This window comes from Caenorhabditis briggsae, assembly GCF_000004555.2.
Source record: "Caenorhabditis briggsae complete genome, chrX, whole genome shotgun sequence".
Classification (NCBI taxonomy): domain Eukaryota; kingdom Metazoa; phylum Nematoda; class Chromadorea; order Rhabditida; family Rhabditidae; genus Caenorhabditis; species Caenorhabditis briggsae.
Genome location: NC_013491.2, coordinates 20969235 through 20983934, shown reverse-complemented (window position 1 = coordinate 20983934; position 14700 = coordinate 20969235). Strand labels below are relative to the sequence as shown.

Genomic DNA, 14700 nt, shown 5'->3' with positions numbered 1-14700 from the left:
ACAGGGTGGCGCATAATTACCCGGACTCGAGTTTTTCGATCATAAAATTTGAGTGAAGCGTTAAACTGGGCTCAAATTTTGAGAGCAACAACTCACATACCTCATCAGTAAACTAGCCAAGTTTCAAACTATTTCATCATATTTGAGCTGAGTTATCGCTTGTCAAAGTTTCTTCATCTCATGAAAATAAGCTTTGGTGGCACGCGGCTTTTCTGTATTTTAGCTCAACTTTGCCTAGCCCTAAAAAACTGTAGGAGAGATAATGAGTGGCTGAAATTACATGAGTGCCAAAACCAACTGTTCAATAATCACCTGTGAAAATATTATATTGCTAGGAAAATATTCAAATTGGCAGCTACCAGTTTTCCAAAGAGGTCAAAATTATGAAATTTTCTGGGTTTTGAGCTAAATTGATCTAACAGCTTCAAATTTAGGCTTTTGGGTTCTTGCGATGTTAATATTTCATTGTATTCGCATCAAAAATATCAACAAAAAGATGAAAATTCAGCAAAATTGTGATGTGTAGCACGGAGTTACATCGATACAAATCTGAAAACACGGCCGTGCAAGAAATAATGCGCCGATCATCTTTGGACGATCATAAAAATACTTAGAATTGAGGAAACGCTTTCAAGTTTTTAGCAGCTTTGATTCAAACGTAAAATTATATTTCTACTAATTTTCCTGTTTCCAAGATACTCATGCCGAAAGATATACCCGTTTATATGGGTCCGAGTGATTATGCGCCACCCTGTATAAACTCGGGCGGCGTGAAGAGAACTGCGAAAACAGGTGCAGTGGCGAGGAGAGCGGGAGGTTTCTGGCTAGTTGTAGGTCCGTTATTTTTTTATTTGTTATTGTCTAATCTTCATGGAAATCTTGCTTTGTATAATAACTTACTGTGTTTTTTTTAAATCTTTTATACACTAGGAAATTTTCGTCAGTCAAACTCATTTTACGTTTAGAATTTATTTATCACATTTAATACTTTTTGAAAAATCGAAAAAAGAAACAGGCACGGAGTAATTATTTGATTGTCTGTCTAATAAACTCAGCATTTCAGAACACACCACAGTGTCTCAAAATAGGACGACCGTGTGCTTCTCGTGTGTTTCAAACTGGAACGTGGTGAATCTAATAGCTCAGTCGCTATGGAGTAAGTGGTACTAATTTTCTTTTTTTTTTCTCTTTCTTAAAGTATGGTTTTTTCTTTCGCAGATTGCTTTCACAATGGGGGTTTCTGAAAATTTTAAAGCAGAATCATAACAAAAATTAAAAAATGCTAGATAAACTAGATACACTGAATCACACAGGCTTCTATTAGAGAAAATAGGGTAATTCACAATTTTTGGAACTGTGATTTTAGAACTCAACAATTTCACGATTTCTGAATTTTCTAATTTCTAAACGTCGAATTTCAAATTTTTAAAATTTTAGAACTTTTTTTCCGATATTTCAGAATTCCTGATTTCTGAATTTTGAGACCTTGGAATCTCAGAATTTCATAAATTCGGAATTTTGGGATTTAGAATTGCAGAATGAAAATTTCGAATTTTACAAAACACTAAATTTCAGAATTCTTAACTTCCGAATTGTCAAATTTCTGAAATTTAGAATATTTTTTTTGAGAATAGGTCATTAAAAAATAGAAGCACACCCTCTAATTGAAACCCACCTCTAATAAAAGCCCACCCTAAATAAAAGGTGGTAAAATATAAGCACATGGGCTTCTATTAGAGAAAATACGATAATTATAAGCCCACTTTAGAGATTTAAAGCTGGGAGCTCGAAAACCGCGAACATACTGAACTAAAATCAAAATTTAAATGAATACCGTTTTCGTAATAACTTCACACAATTGCATATTCTTATTATGCGTGTCTGAGAAAAAAAAGGTTATGAACTGTCTGCGTCTCCACCTAGTATGTGCTATTTAGGCTCGCTGCTTCGATATCCCTACCGTATTTAGACTGCAAAAAATACTCTCTAACCTTTTTTTTCAGACACGCATAATCGTTTTTGGATTATAAGTTGATAAATTGTTGCCTCCTAATTGAGGAAGCATACTCTCATAATATCCAACCAATAGACATTTTGAGCTACCAAAGCTCAAGAGTGCCTTGAACACTTGCAACATCATCATGTCCCTTTTTATTTGAATATTCCTTATTAACTTTAGCGCGAAGGTTTTCCCCAAAGCAAAGTTAATCACGATTGATTCCTTCTCACGATTGATTCCAATTTTGATGTTTCACTAAATAACTCTTTGACGTGGCCTGTATCGGGTGGTGGTGGGTGAAACGCATGCTGATAGCTGATTGCTAAAACGCATGCTGATAGCTGATGGCTGAAACGCTTGATGATAGCTAATGGCTGCAACGCATGCTGATAGCTAAAAATTATGCTGAAAACTTCAAGATAATGTTATTTCGTATGAAAAGAAACGCTCATTCAATGAAATCAAACATCGTCTTTGAATCAACAAAATTTTGTTTTCCTTTTAATAATAAAATTTTCAATTTATCATAATTGAGATATTTGTACTATTTTGAGGAATCGTTCATTCCGCGTCAAATGTATGTTTTAATGATGAGAAATGTTCCTTATCATTAGCGTTAGGGGGGTTTTTCTCATACTATCTTCGTTGTGCAGTATACCGATAACATTTGATATGATATTATAGTTCACCTGGAGAGATACCGCAATTTTTTGTAAATGTTGCAATATTTTGTTTCAAGTTAGTTTCTCAAAACTCGAATAGTCTTTTGTTTCAGCATCCATTTCGTAATCGACGACATCTTTTCAAACTTTGACCGGGGTTACGAGAGGTAAGATCAGTTTCGAGTAATTTAAAATCATATTTTTTTCAGAATTATCGCCGACATTACACTTCAAGATAACGCCTCCACGTCAGTGGCACAAATTAGGCTTGAAGTGGAAACTGACTTAGCACCTTTAACAGCACAACTTCTCGCTGAGATCGACTCTAACCACACCGAAATGGATCAACTGAGAGAGAGGATCGCTCAATTAGAGCAAGCAGGGAGGTCAAAAGATGATGAAATGTAAGTTTTTGAAATATTTCAATAGCTCGTCTAGAACAAAAAACCGAAGACCGCGTCATACTGATTTCGTTCGTGATTTTTTCTTATATATTTTCAAAGCCAAAATACAACAACGAAATTCAGCAAAAATACTATAGCTTTCAGAAATCGGCTCTCTGCGGAAAACAACCGTCTTACCAACGAACTTGGTGGAGAAAGAGATGAAAAAACTCGTCTTGCAGCTCAAAATACAGAGTTGGCTTCGATAAACAACCAACATCGTAACAAGATTAGTGAGACCCGGCTACAGAATCAGATGGAAGCCAACTGAGTGAGTTTGCTTTTAAATGAATGTATTAGGTTGTTCGGAAAGTCCTTTCCATTTTTGATCTGTTGTTTTCAAACTTTGTCTTTTCGAACGGGGTAAAAGCGAGGAAGCTGTCGTTTTATGAGTATGTTGGTGGGGTCTGATAGTGTCTACACCCCAACGGAGATCATTCTCCTCTTTTCGTGTAGTAAGATATGCCTACCGTTTTCGCCTGTAGTACTTTCCATTTTTGAACAACCATTTTATTTGTATTTCTATCTGATCTCAAATTAGCTGAAATCGATCGCCAATTAGTGGTGGTTAACAAAGAAGATGTACCCTTTCGAACTACCATTGGATGCATTAAAAGCCGGGATCGAGAGGGACCCGTCTCAAACTGTGTGGGATATATAAAGTACATCAGTGGCAAGCCTTTTGTCAAAAAGCCATAAATTGGACACTCTCGGCAAAGTCAGAAAAATGGGAAGATACGGACCACACATTTTGTCTCAACGCAACTTTGTTTCACGTGTGGGCACCCGTTTGAATCTTCTCATCCTGCGTTGCACACATGATGATTGGAATCAAATCATTACTAGTGGTGATTAATGGGTAATGTATGATTACAATAAACTACAAACCAAGTGGGTTGACAAAAGCGCTCAACCACCAGACGTCCCGAAACGTGAAATTCATGTTAAAAATGAGATGTTGTCGGTAAGGTGGTCTACCAAGGAATGGAGTATTGGGAGCTGCCAGATGATAGTGTCACTTTTACGACCGATACCTATTCTTGTCAGGTGACATAAGTCAGACTCCATGTGGATCTCCATTAGAGAGATACACAAACGTTTATTTTGAAAATTGGAATCCGCAACCTCATGCGGGAAGGAAGACGCACACCGATCTCGCTGGATGTGACTAGAGAATTCTGTTTTATTCACTGTATAGCTCTAACCTTTTACTTTCTGAATACTACCTATCCAACCATTTCTAACGTCATCTTGATTGACAAAAATTCACTTCAAAACAGGATATCAAAAATGGGTTGACTTGATTTTCAACTTGCTGTGACCGGAGTCCTGGAAGGAAGGAATTCACAATTTAATAGAACGTTGGCAGACTGTCATTGATAACAATGGTTATTACTTCCAATTCTTCCGACATCGTTTTGATTTTTTTACATTGAACGTATCTAAAGCCAAAAATGGAAAGGACTTTCCGAACAACCTAATATAATAAAAAATTCAACACAAGGAAGACAAGGTTTTTGACTAGATGACCACCCGAAGGCAACCAATATCTAAACTCAGCTCAGCCAGTCGAGGCGCAAATAATTTGTTCATTTTTTACCAAAAGATTCCATTAGACTTTGAGTTATGAAAAACTCAATAAAAATAGCCAACTCCTTTTTATAATTTGTGTATTTTTCAGCGCCCGTTTGATAACTGATCATTCAGCTCCAAGAACTCCACGCACTCGTTCTCGTCACTCTCGTATCAACTACTTCACAAATTAAGTCACAAATTCAGATTCAAAAATACCGTAAAACCTGTATTAGAAGGGCCCTCTGTGAAAAAAGACCACCCCTGCAAAAATATGTTTTGCAAACAGAAAATTTCAGTTCTATTTCAGTGGAAAATATTCCGGGAACTCCACAATTTAATAGAAATTTGTTAAAGCTCTCTTTTTCGATAAAAATTTTGCTAAACTTCGGTGAAATTGACAGATTTTCATGAATTTTGAACAAAATTTCGTCGACTTTTTCGATGCGAAATTTTGGAAAAACTGTCCTGAAAAATAGAAGCCCCTCTCTAATTAAAGGGTCCCTGTAATAGAAGGGCCCTTCGGAGGTACCTTGGAACAATAGCCGGCCCTTCTAATACAGGTTTTACGGTATACAATTATATTACAAACTAGTCTTTTTTTTCAATAAATAACTGCCGGTTTTTATGAAATCGGAGCTTCTTTTTTTTTGTAGGCCATATTCACATGAAACGTGATCAACAATTTTTAAAAATTATGTGACTCTTTCCAAAAATCTATTCCATGATTATGTATAGTGTAGCAATAATTTTTTGTCCCTCTGTCTACTTTTATTGTACCCTTTACATCACACCTCACTTCTTGTTTCTTTTTACCGTGAATCCTGTGATAGAAGGGCCCCTCCCTTTTAACTTTAAGCCAGTTTTTCTCATTTCCTGTGAATGGTATGAAAAAGTTGTCAACTGATAACATGTTTATCATAAAATTGAAAATATTTCATCAGATGACAACTTTTTGATATTTTGCATAGTTTTTGAGATAATTGAGCTCAAACTTGATAGTGTGGAGATCTTCTATTGCAGGTTTTACGGTACGTCCTATTATTTTTCCAATCAATCCAATTCTGCATGTATTTTTGTGAACGCCATGTTGTAGGCTCACCGGTCACCAACCACCCTCTCAAAAAAAATTAATATGGCATTGGTTTTTTTTTCAATGATCTTCATAATACATATATCATCAACTAGAAGAATGGTTTGTATAAACATTTTTTAAAAATAAAACCTATACGGATCATCTGGTCACACCAACAATCTTACGTCTTTAGACAATTGTTTTTCTATCATTTTCTAGTATTTTTCAAAATATTTTCCATGGTTTTCCATTTTTTCGAGATGTGTAGGAACTTTATTTCGACATGGACAACTGGACAACTTTTTACTGATAAGATAAGAAAGGCAAAAGAGAGGAATGAGAAAAATGAATGTGCGCAATATTTAGAATCTGATGTTGTGAGCAGAGTCAGGAAGGAAATCCGTGGAAGAAGAAACGCAAGAGCTGGTTTTATGAATGCCAAATGACGAAAAAAGGAGAAGATCAAAATGTAACCAGGTTAGATTATCTGTTTGAAATGATAATTGGATTGAGATGTTGGATACATATATAGACAAAAATAGATAAATAAATAAATAAAGAAATTAGTAAAAGATGAATAATCATCGAAAACCGTGTAGAAGATTGAAGAGTCTGTTGAAATGGATGGTCAATGCAAAAAGAACTCGCTCTGGAAGTCTTCCGATTCTTGTAGACGCAATGTTAACATCGACGTAACGTTCCGCGGAGAGAGTTCTGAGGTAGGTTTCTCCCGCTGCACCTTGGTTTGTGACGATATTGTAGACTTGAAGACCATTTAGTTCGTAACTAATGAATTCTTGGTATTCTCGCCGATTAGGGATGATCAAATCGGCCCAGCTATTGACGTCTGCGGGCTGAAAACGGATAACAGATGAAATTTTTTTTTCGAAAACTGATTATAATAATATGAGAAGTTGTAAATTTGAAGCAAGTTGCGTTTTTTTTCTAAATGCGGATAAATTTGTACATACCTAAACAATTTTCATGAAAATATCAAATAGCTTCTAGGAATTCTTTCATTATTATTTCAAAAATTCTCGTTTAAATATTTTTCTGGATTTTTGCAAATCTATGAGTAAGGTAAGAGACTACCCTATTTTCTCTACTAGAAACCCAGCCCATGCACTTCAAGCTCAATAATGTCGGTTCCTATGAAAGTTATCAAAAGTTTGTCGACAGATAAAATATTGGTCATCTCATGATGAATAAATTATCAATTGGAAATTTGTTTATATCTTATGAAGAAATCGAGATAATTGAGCTTGAAGTGCACATATATGGTGGGCTTCTATTACAGCAAATACGGTATTTATTTGTTTTTTTTTCAATTTTCTTAACAAATTTCAGAATAATAAAAAAACTTACTGTCCATCTGGCAAAATTGTTCGTCATGCCCAATGGAAGGAGGATATCTTCGGCATATGGCTGGAAATTACAATATTCTATTTTCAAAAAATGCTTTTTCGAACATACCTCCCGTGTGTCATATTTTATGGGAACAAATCGCCGGTGTTCTTTATGCATGTATATTTCTAAGTTACCCGTCCGGATCAATACGAGTTGTTTAGTTGGGTTAATATTGTAATTCAGAACTGAATAGTGTATAATGTGCTTCATTGTTGGGCGAGGAAATGGAAGTGCAGGAGGAGCGGCTTCTGGAAATGCTTCATCGGCTTCTGGCGGTAGAGCAACGACTCGTGGAGCTGGATTGCGATTCATTATCTGAAAAAGGAACATATTGCTTATCACTGAAGGGAAAAAAGAAGAAAATAAGTGTAACAGCAAGAATCAAAATTCTCGAAGACTAACTGGTAAAAAAGACAAATCATTTATATATTTTTAATCTTTTTGTGCAATTGTCTGTACGAAAAAATTGTCAGCTACAAAAACTGAGTCCTGAAGTTTTTAAACTGCCAAAATCTTAGTAAAAAGAGTATAAAATCGCCTGCATGAAAAAAATAGATTATTTCACGAGTGTTATTCTAGAAAATTTTTAAAAATTAGGTGAGTTCAAGTTAATTCAAGTAAAAAAGAAGAAAAGAATAGCTGGTGTAAATGCAGGAGTAATGGGATAAATACGAAAAACGGAAAACTGCAAATAACTAACGTGCGATCAGAAAACTGCCAGCGTTAGAGAGTAAAAGAAATTAAGAGACACGAGGGGGGATCGCTTTTTCGGCGTAGATTGTTTGCTAGTGGGGGAAAGAAGAGGTGATCGTTTTCAAGGCTGTGTGGAAAGAGAGACAGATGGCAACGTCTTCTCCGTGATTTTTTAAAAGAGATTAGAATCACAACGGAACGAAATGAAAAGAATAAAATAATTTCACAAAGTTTTTAATGTTATACTAAAAATATAACTTCTGAGTGACAACTGCTGACCCAGCCAACGCATAAAACAGAACGCTTGTTATTTAGATCTCTATTGGAACACTAATATTTCTCAACCTGATGAATGTACATTTGCAAATGTCCCAGGGATTCTTTTTTTTCGACTTATTATCTTCTCGGCCATATTAAGTACGATAATATCTATAATTGCACAAATCACACATGTAAATTACTCTGCAGTGTCTCCTCTCGCTCTATCCCACAAGACATTTGCAACTGCGCACCTCCAGTGTGGTCCACAGTCTTAATGTTGTCTGTCCAATCGATGTGGTCCTACACCTCTCCTACCCGGATTTGTGTGACAAACCGGTTTTCTCGTTATTATTGCGCTCATTTGCCGTTTCTTTTGCACAAGTTTAATTCCCAAATAGAGATAGATTCAAAATTTCCAATTAATCAGATCAGGTTTCTAGCAGGACTCAGAAAAAAACTTTGAATTAACCAATTTTTAAGCTTAGAATCTACTTTTTTCGAACAAAGAAAACTCCATAGAAAAATTGAGAAAAAGAAGGTGCAGAAAAAGAAAGAAAAAGCGATGGACAACTGAAAAAGACGCAGACATATGACATTTTCGTTTGCGTGCCTGCGCGCGCGAGTGTGTGTGTGTGTGTGTGTGTGTGTGTGTGTGTGTGTATAGGAAGAGCAGAAAAAACTTTTTAGGCCCAAAATTATTTTTTGTCTCCGTTTTGGATTTTTTCTGAACAAGCAGCTTGCTTTATTTGGACCACAAAGTTTTCCTTCATTTTTTCCCCAAACTTTTCTCATTTTTTCATTTGTTTCACTTATAAAATTTGTTTCCTAGCAAACTTTGCCTTTTCTTTTCTTTTGTTATCTGACACGCTCTAAAATTCAAACGTTGTTCGTCACTCTCTCTCTTTCTTTTCCCTCTCTCTTTGCGTCTTCCCTGCGAAGTCTCTTTCGAATGTTTAAATATTTTTACGCGGGAAAACGAAGAGAGGGAGAAAAGAGGTGAAACATTACTCTGGCCACCTCGCCTCTTTTTTCTTGGTACATTGTCTTTTACACTGTTTGAAGACGCAACGTTGTGTCAAGGACATGTCTGTATTTCTTGTTTCTCGATTTATGTTTATTCCGACTCCATATTCTGAATTTTTGAGAAGAAGAATTACAAACATGCTTATTTTTAGTTTATTTAGATTTAAAAATCACAATTTGTCCCGATTTTCGGAAGATTAAAAATGTTGGCTTTTCAGAATGAATTTTTTTCTAAATTAATCTACCGTTTTTCTTCTAATAGAAACCCACCTCCAATAGAAGCTCGCCCCGCGGGGTGCTTTGAAAACTAGAAGCGTACTTTCTAATAGAAGCGCATGAGCTTCTATTAGAGATAATACGGTAATTCGAAATTCCAGAATTTTTGAAATTGTGATTTCGGCAATTTCTCAACTTCTCAATTTTCAAATGTCTAAATTTCGGAATTTCAGATGTTTAGAATTTTAGAATCGTTTTTCGACATTCCAGAATTCTTGAATTTTGAATTTTGAGATCCTGGAATCTCAGAATTCCATAAACTCGGAATTTCGAAGTTTAGAAAGGCAGAATGACAATTTCTAATTCTCCGAAACACTGAGTTTCAGAAGTCATCTTCCGAATTGTCAAATTTCTGAATTTTTGAATAAAAATTTTTGAATCATTGAAAAATGGAAGCCCACCTCTAATAGAAGCCCACCCTGAGAAATAGGTTAAAAAATAGAAGCCTATGGGATCTGTTAAAGGAAATACTGTGAAAAATTTTTATGAATCTCGAATTCATGAACTCCCTAAACTTTTAACTTAAATATCATCTGAATTTTTCAAAATTCCTGAAATTTTATTTATTTATTTTTGATACTTTTTAATTGAATTTGCGCACCGTTCCCAACATTTTTGTTGTTCTCTTATTTCTCTCTTTGCAATGATTAACGAAATAATTTACAGAAAATGACAATGTTCGCATCTCGCGAAAAATTTGTGTGCGTCGAAAAGGGCATTGCTTATGAGGCAAAAATAAGGCGCATCAGAACTTCCTATAGAGGAACATTCTACATCGTCCACTTCCAAGGCTGGAGTGAAAGGTCCAATATAAGAGTGCAGGTGGGAAAAGAGGAAGGAAAAATGTTTAAAGGAACATTGCAAGAATATAATGAAAAATATGGAGTGAATGAGCAACAAGAGGAGGAGAACGTTGAGGTGGAAAATAATGGAGAAGATGAAAATCAGGAGGATGAAAAAGAAGAAGAAACTGCAGAAAATGAACAAGATGTTGAGGAGGACGAAGAAGCAGGTGGAGAGGATGAAGAAGAAATAGAGGAAGAAGAAGTGGAGGGAGAAGAAGTTGAGGAAGAAGAAGTTGAGAAAGAAGAAGTTGAGAAAGAAGAAGAAGTTGAAGCGGAAGAAGAAGTTGAAGGAGAAGAAGAAGCTCAAGAAAATGAAGTGGAAGTTAAGGTCGAGAACGTTCCAGTTCCCGTAGTGGAACCAAAAAAGTCGAGGAAGAGGAAGCATTCCCCAATAAAAATCGAAGGAGCGGTGGAAATTTCAGGCCCACGAGCAAGAAGAAGCGCAGCCAAGCAGGTTATTGAGGAATTTACACTAGATAAATTTGTGATGTCAAGACGATTGAGACGCATTGAAGATGATGATAGAAAATTGAGAATTCGACACCACATTCGTATCAAGATGCCATGCAGAGTGCCAATAAATGAAATTGTTAATGATGTGAGTTTTTTTTCTCGAGAAAATCGTACTTAATATTTTCATCATTTTCAGTACGTTCGCACACTTCGTAGATTCAACAAAAATCAAAGGATAACAAGAGCACATATCCAAAAGTGGGCTCCGTCGGTCTTGGCTCTTGTAGATCATTTTAACAGCAACATGAAGTGAGTTTTACGTTTTTTCGTACCCGGGAGTGTGAGCCCTGGTTTTCATTTTTGAAAAAATTATGAAGTTTTCAAAAAATTTTCGAAAGCAAGTTATAAAAAATAATTCTGGTTCATATTTTTTGATTGACTCAAAAAAATTTTTGAAAAGAAAATCCTGGAAACCAGAAAAATTCTGAAAAACACCCGCCCCAGACCGTTGAAAGGATTTTTTATAGCTGGAAGAATGGCCTGAAAGTAGATATTTTTCGAATGATTTAAAATTGAACACCCGAAAAAATTAGTGCTTTAGGATTTGATCTTGTTTGCTCACAATGAGCATCTCGAATTTATGAAAATATATAGAAAAATTTAAAATACAATGTCTTATTTCTCAATTTTCCAGGAGATGGATGTACGGAGTTCTCGAAGAGTGGGAATATCCAGAACTCGACGAATACGGAGATAATCCTTCCCAGTACTACGGAATCATTCATCTTGGTCGGTGTGTAAAGAAAATGAAAGGAATTTATGAGTTGTTCACCAAGGAGCGAGCTTCTATAGAGGTTTGTTTTTATTTTTCTTCTTATCAGATTACCAGTGATTCTATGGTTTTTCTATTGACACAATTGATTTCAAAAAGAAATACATTTTTCAGTTCATCATGTCCGGACTCGGAGGATTCAATAAATTCATCGATAAACACTACGAGAAATATTATCGGCGATCCGAAGATTATGAGAATTTGGCTGAATATCAATTTGAGTACAGAACCAGTTATTGATATTTCGAATGTTGCGGTTTCTGTTTTTTTTGCCTCGTAGCCTTCTTTAATTCAACGTCATCAGATACTCTCTGCTTTCGTTCCTACTGTATCTCTTTCTCCATTTTCAACAAATCAGTATTATCTCCAGCATTAGTTGATGATCGTCATACAAACTAATCGCTCATTCTCCCTTTCGTCTTAATTTTTCTTATTTATTGATAATTTTTCATCATCTCCTCTCCCCTCGTTCGATTGCGTTTGAATTCCAAAAATTTGTTGGTTTGCTTCTTTCTGAATAACCCCATTAATAAAATTTTGCTTACTAAGTATGTTTAAATCATTTCATCGTTAGCAGAAAGACCAAAAAAGGAACACTTCTTGAGTTTCGACTATTTTTTCGAAAAAAATACCACCAATAGTGGCTTTTCGGCATCCCAGAAAGAAAAATGCTTTTTCTTTTTTGAAACCATATCCTTGGTCTTGACTTGTCTTTGGTCTTGACGGCCGTTTATCCCGATAGCATTGCTTTGAGATCAATCATCTAGATTTCTATGAGAACTATCAAAAATGTGTAAACTGAAAAATTTTTGGAGATAAAAACATGTGATTAGTTGACAGATCTTCATTACCTTCGGACGGAACCGCGAAAATAGAGCTCAAAGTTGATGTTCGTTTGGCCTTTGCTGCACCCTCCATAGCTTTGCTTTGAGCTCAGTTATCTTGGTTTCTATCAGATCTATCAAAAATGTGTCAACTAATAACAAGTTGGTGATATTATGCAAAAGATTATATCAGTTGACAGATTTTCAACAACTCCAGACGGAACAGCGAAAATTGAGCTTAAAGTTTATGTTGGTTTGACTGCCGCTGCATCGCTGCATTTTCGATAGCCTTGTTTTGCGGGAAATTATCTAGGTTTCTATCAGAGCTATCAAAAATGTGTTATTGAATAAAATGTTGGTAATAATATGTCAATCGTTTTAGCAATAGACAGGTTATTGATATCTCTGGAAAGAACTGAGATAATTAAACTCAAAGTTGTCTTAAGCCTGACGGCGCTGCAACCTCGATAGCCTTGCTGCAAGGTCAATTATCTTGGTTTCCATCACAGCTATCAAAAATGTGTAAACTGAAAAAATGTTGATAATATTATGTCAAACATTTTATTTATTGAAAAATTTTCAATATCTCTTGAAAGAATCGAGGTAATTGAGCTTGAAGTACGACTGCTGGGGGGTGTTTCTGATGGTTACAACAGTTTTCCCTGTTTTTCGTTTCCACCTAGTTGGACTAAAATTTCTCAGTTGACGAGCAATTATTTTTTTTTTTTGCATTCAGGATTTTATTGATTTTCGAACATATGGCTCTCTGAGCACATCGTAATGCATCAGTTTCTTCAGTGTTATTAACAAACGCCACATGTTTTTTTTTCATTGGTCGAATAGTTCATCTGCACAAAATATCTGTTTCTCTCGTTTTCGTGAGATCTTTCAAAGAGTGTAAAATGATTTAAGTGCCCACTCTATAATGCTCTTTACACTATGGTTTTTCTTTTTCTCTAATTTTTATCTGATGTGAGCCTAAACAAACCGGATTCATTCCTATCTATACATGTTATTTTTGTGCTTACCTGACTCTGTGTGAAAGAGTCTAAAATGTTTTAATTGATTTTTCTGATATTCCCCTTTCTGTACCTTATATTGTTAAAATTGCGACACATATGGAAAGAAATGCACCACCTATGGATGGATGTTTTTTTGATAAAACGTGCCACGACGTTTAAAGTAAGTGAAAACACTTTATTTTCACTGAAAACTTTGTAAAAGATTAAAAAAAAAAGAGAAATATTTATTTCGCCAGTCTATGAAAAATATAATAGTCGAAAAATATATCAATCATCTTTATTTTAATGAGTATTGAACTTTTTCAGAGATCATCAAAATTCCAACGGGTCATTAATTTTCCCTTGTAAGTTTCTGACAAATTATAATTTCTCAAATTAGTTTTCTTATTTTCAGATCACACAAAGGATCTCAAAAAGTAATAATGAATAAATTCTCGTTTTGTGAATTTTTCTCGTTTTCCCAATGCATTTTGGAAGGTTTCATCTCGTCGCCGCTCTAATGGCAATCGAATTTTTGAAACAAAGCTTGGTTTTGTAAAATCTTGTTGTGAGTTTTTAAATGTTTTTTCTAACACATTTCGAAAGATTTCAGCTCATCAGCTTCCAACCAATGATAGAATGTTTCCCAACTACCTGAGGATATCAGGTAAGGATTTTTTTCATATATATTTTTCCAATTACCGTAGTCACTCAAGTAGAATCAAGTAATAATATCCTCCTTCTCTACTACACCCTCAACTTTGAGCGGCAATATCTTACTTTCTGTGAAAGATACCAAAAATGGCTAATTGGCAAGATGTTTATTATCATATGCAAAATGTTTTACCAGTTGACCACTTTTTCGTATCTTTTACATAAACCGAGATAAATTTGCTCAAAGTTAGAAATAAGGAGGTCAAAGTGTTTTCGGTATCTGAAAGTAAATTTTATAATTCAAAAATGATGACTTCACAGGAATCAACGAACCAAATGATACGATGATCCAATTCAAACCAATATTGTGTAGAAAGAAATAATAACTTGTGAAGTAAATTTTTTTCGAATAAACAAATGAGATTAATGTGTTGTGTTTTTTTTTCCGAAATTTCAGGTAGTTTTCAAAGAGCGAGAAAGATTTTCTGATGTTAGCCTTAAAGGTGGTGTACGGTGAAATTTTTTATTGCATCAAAATGTGCAGAAAGGCATGTAGTTTGGCATAAAAATAAAGAAAAAATTAAAAAAAATTCCTTCATCGAGAAAAACACATCGGAAAATACGCTGAAAGCCCTTAGGGACGAGCTTTTTTTCTAGGCCGCCCGGTGAAGTTTGAATTC

General features: G+C 35.0%; 3 protein-coding genes across 3 annotated transcripts; 2 read left to right on the top strand and 1 right to left on the bottom strand.

Annotated features, from left to right (window-relative positions):
• Window positions 1–1151: 1151 nt before the first annotated feature.
• CBG26781 lies at window positions 1152–3375 on the top strand (the record flags this gene model as incomplete). Its single annotated transcript, XM_045240766.1, has 4 exons — window positions 1152–1156; window positions 2775–2828; window positions 2871–3065; window positions 3210–3375. 4 exons carry the CDS (start codon window positions 1152–1154, stop codon window positions 3373–3375), a joined length of 420 nt encoding a protein of 139 aa, XP_045098837.1.
• A 2957-nt stretch (window positions 3376–6332) lies between these two features.
• CBG08921 lies at window positions 6333–7470 on the bottom strand (the record flags this gene model as incomplete). The annotated part of the gene is made up of 3 exons (XM_002648696.1): window positions 6333–6605; window positions 7117–7176; window positions 7225–7470. The coding sequence occupies 3 exons, from the start codon at window positions 7468–7470 to the stop codon at window positions 6333–6335; spliced, it is 579 nt and encodes a 192-aa protein (XP_002648742.1).
• A 2610-nt stretch (window positions 7471–10080) lies between these two features.
• On the top strand, window positions 10081–11781 carry CBG08922 (the record flags this gene model as incomplete). The annotated part of the gene is made up of 5 exons (XM_045240765.1): window positions 10081–10329; window positions 10585–10854; window positions 10906–11018; window positions 11404–11563; window positions 11656–11781. 5 exons carry the CDS (start codon window positions 10081–10083, stop codon window positions 11779–11781), a joined length of 918 nt encoding a protein of 305 aa, XP_045093874.1.
• Between the last annotated feature and the right edge of the window lie 2919 nt (window positions 11782–14700).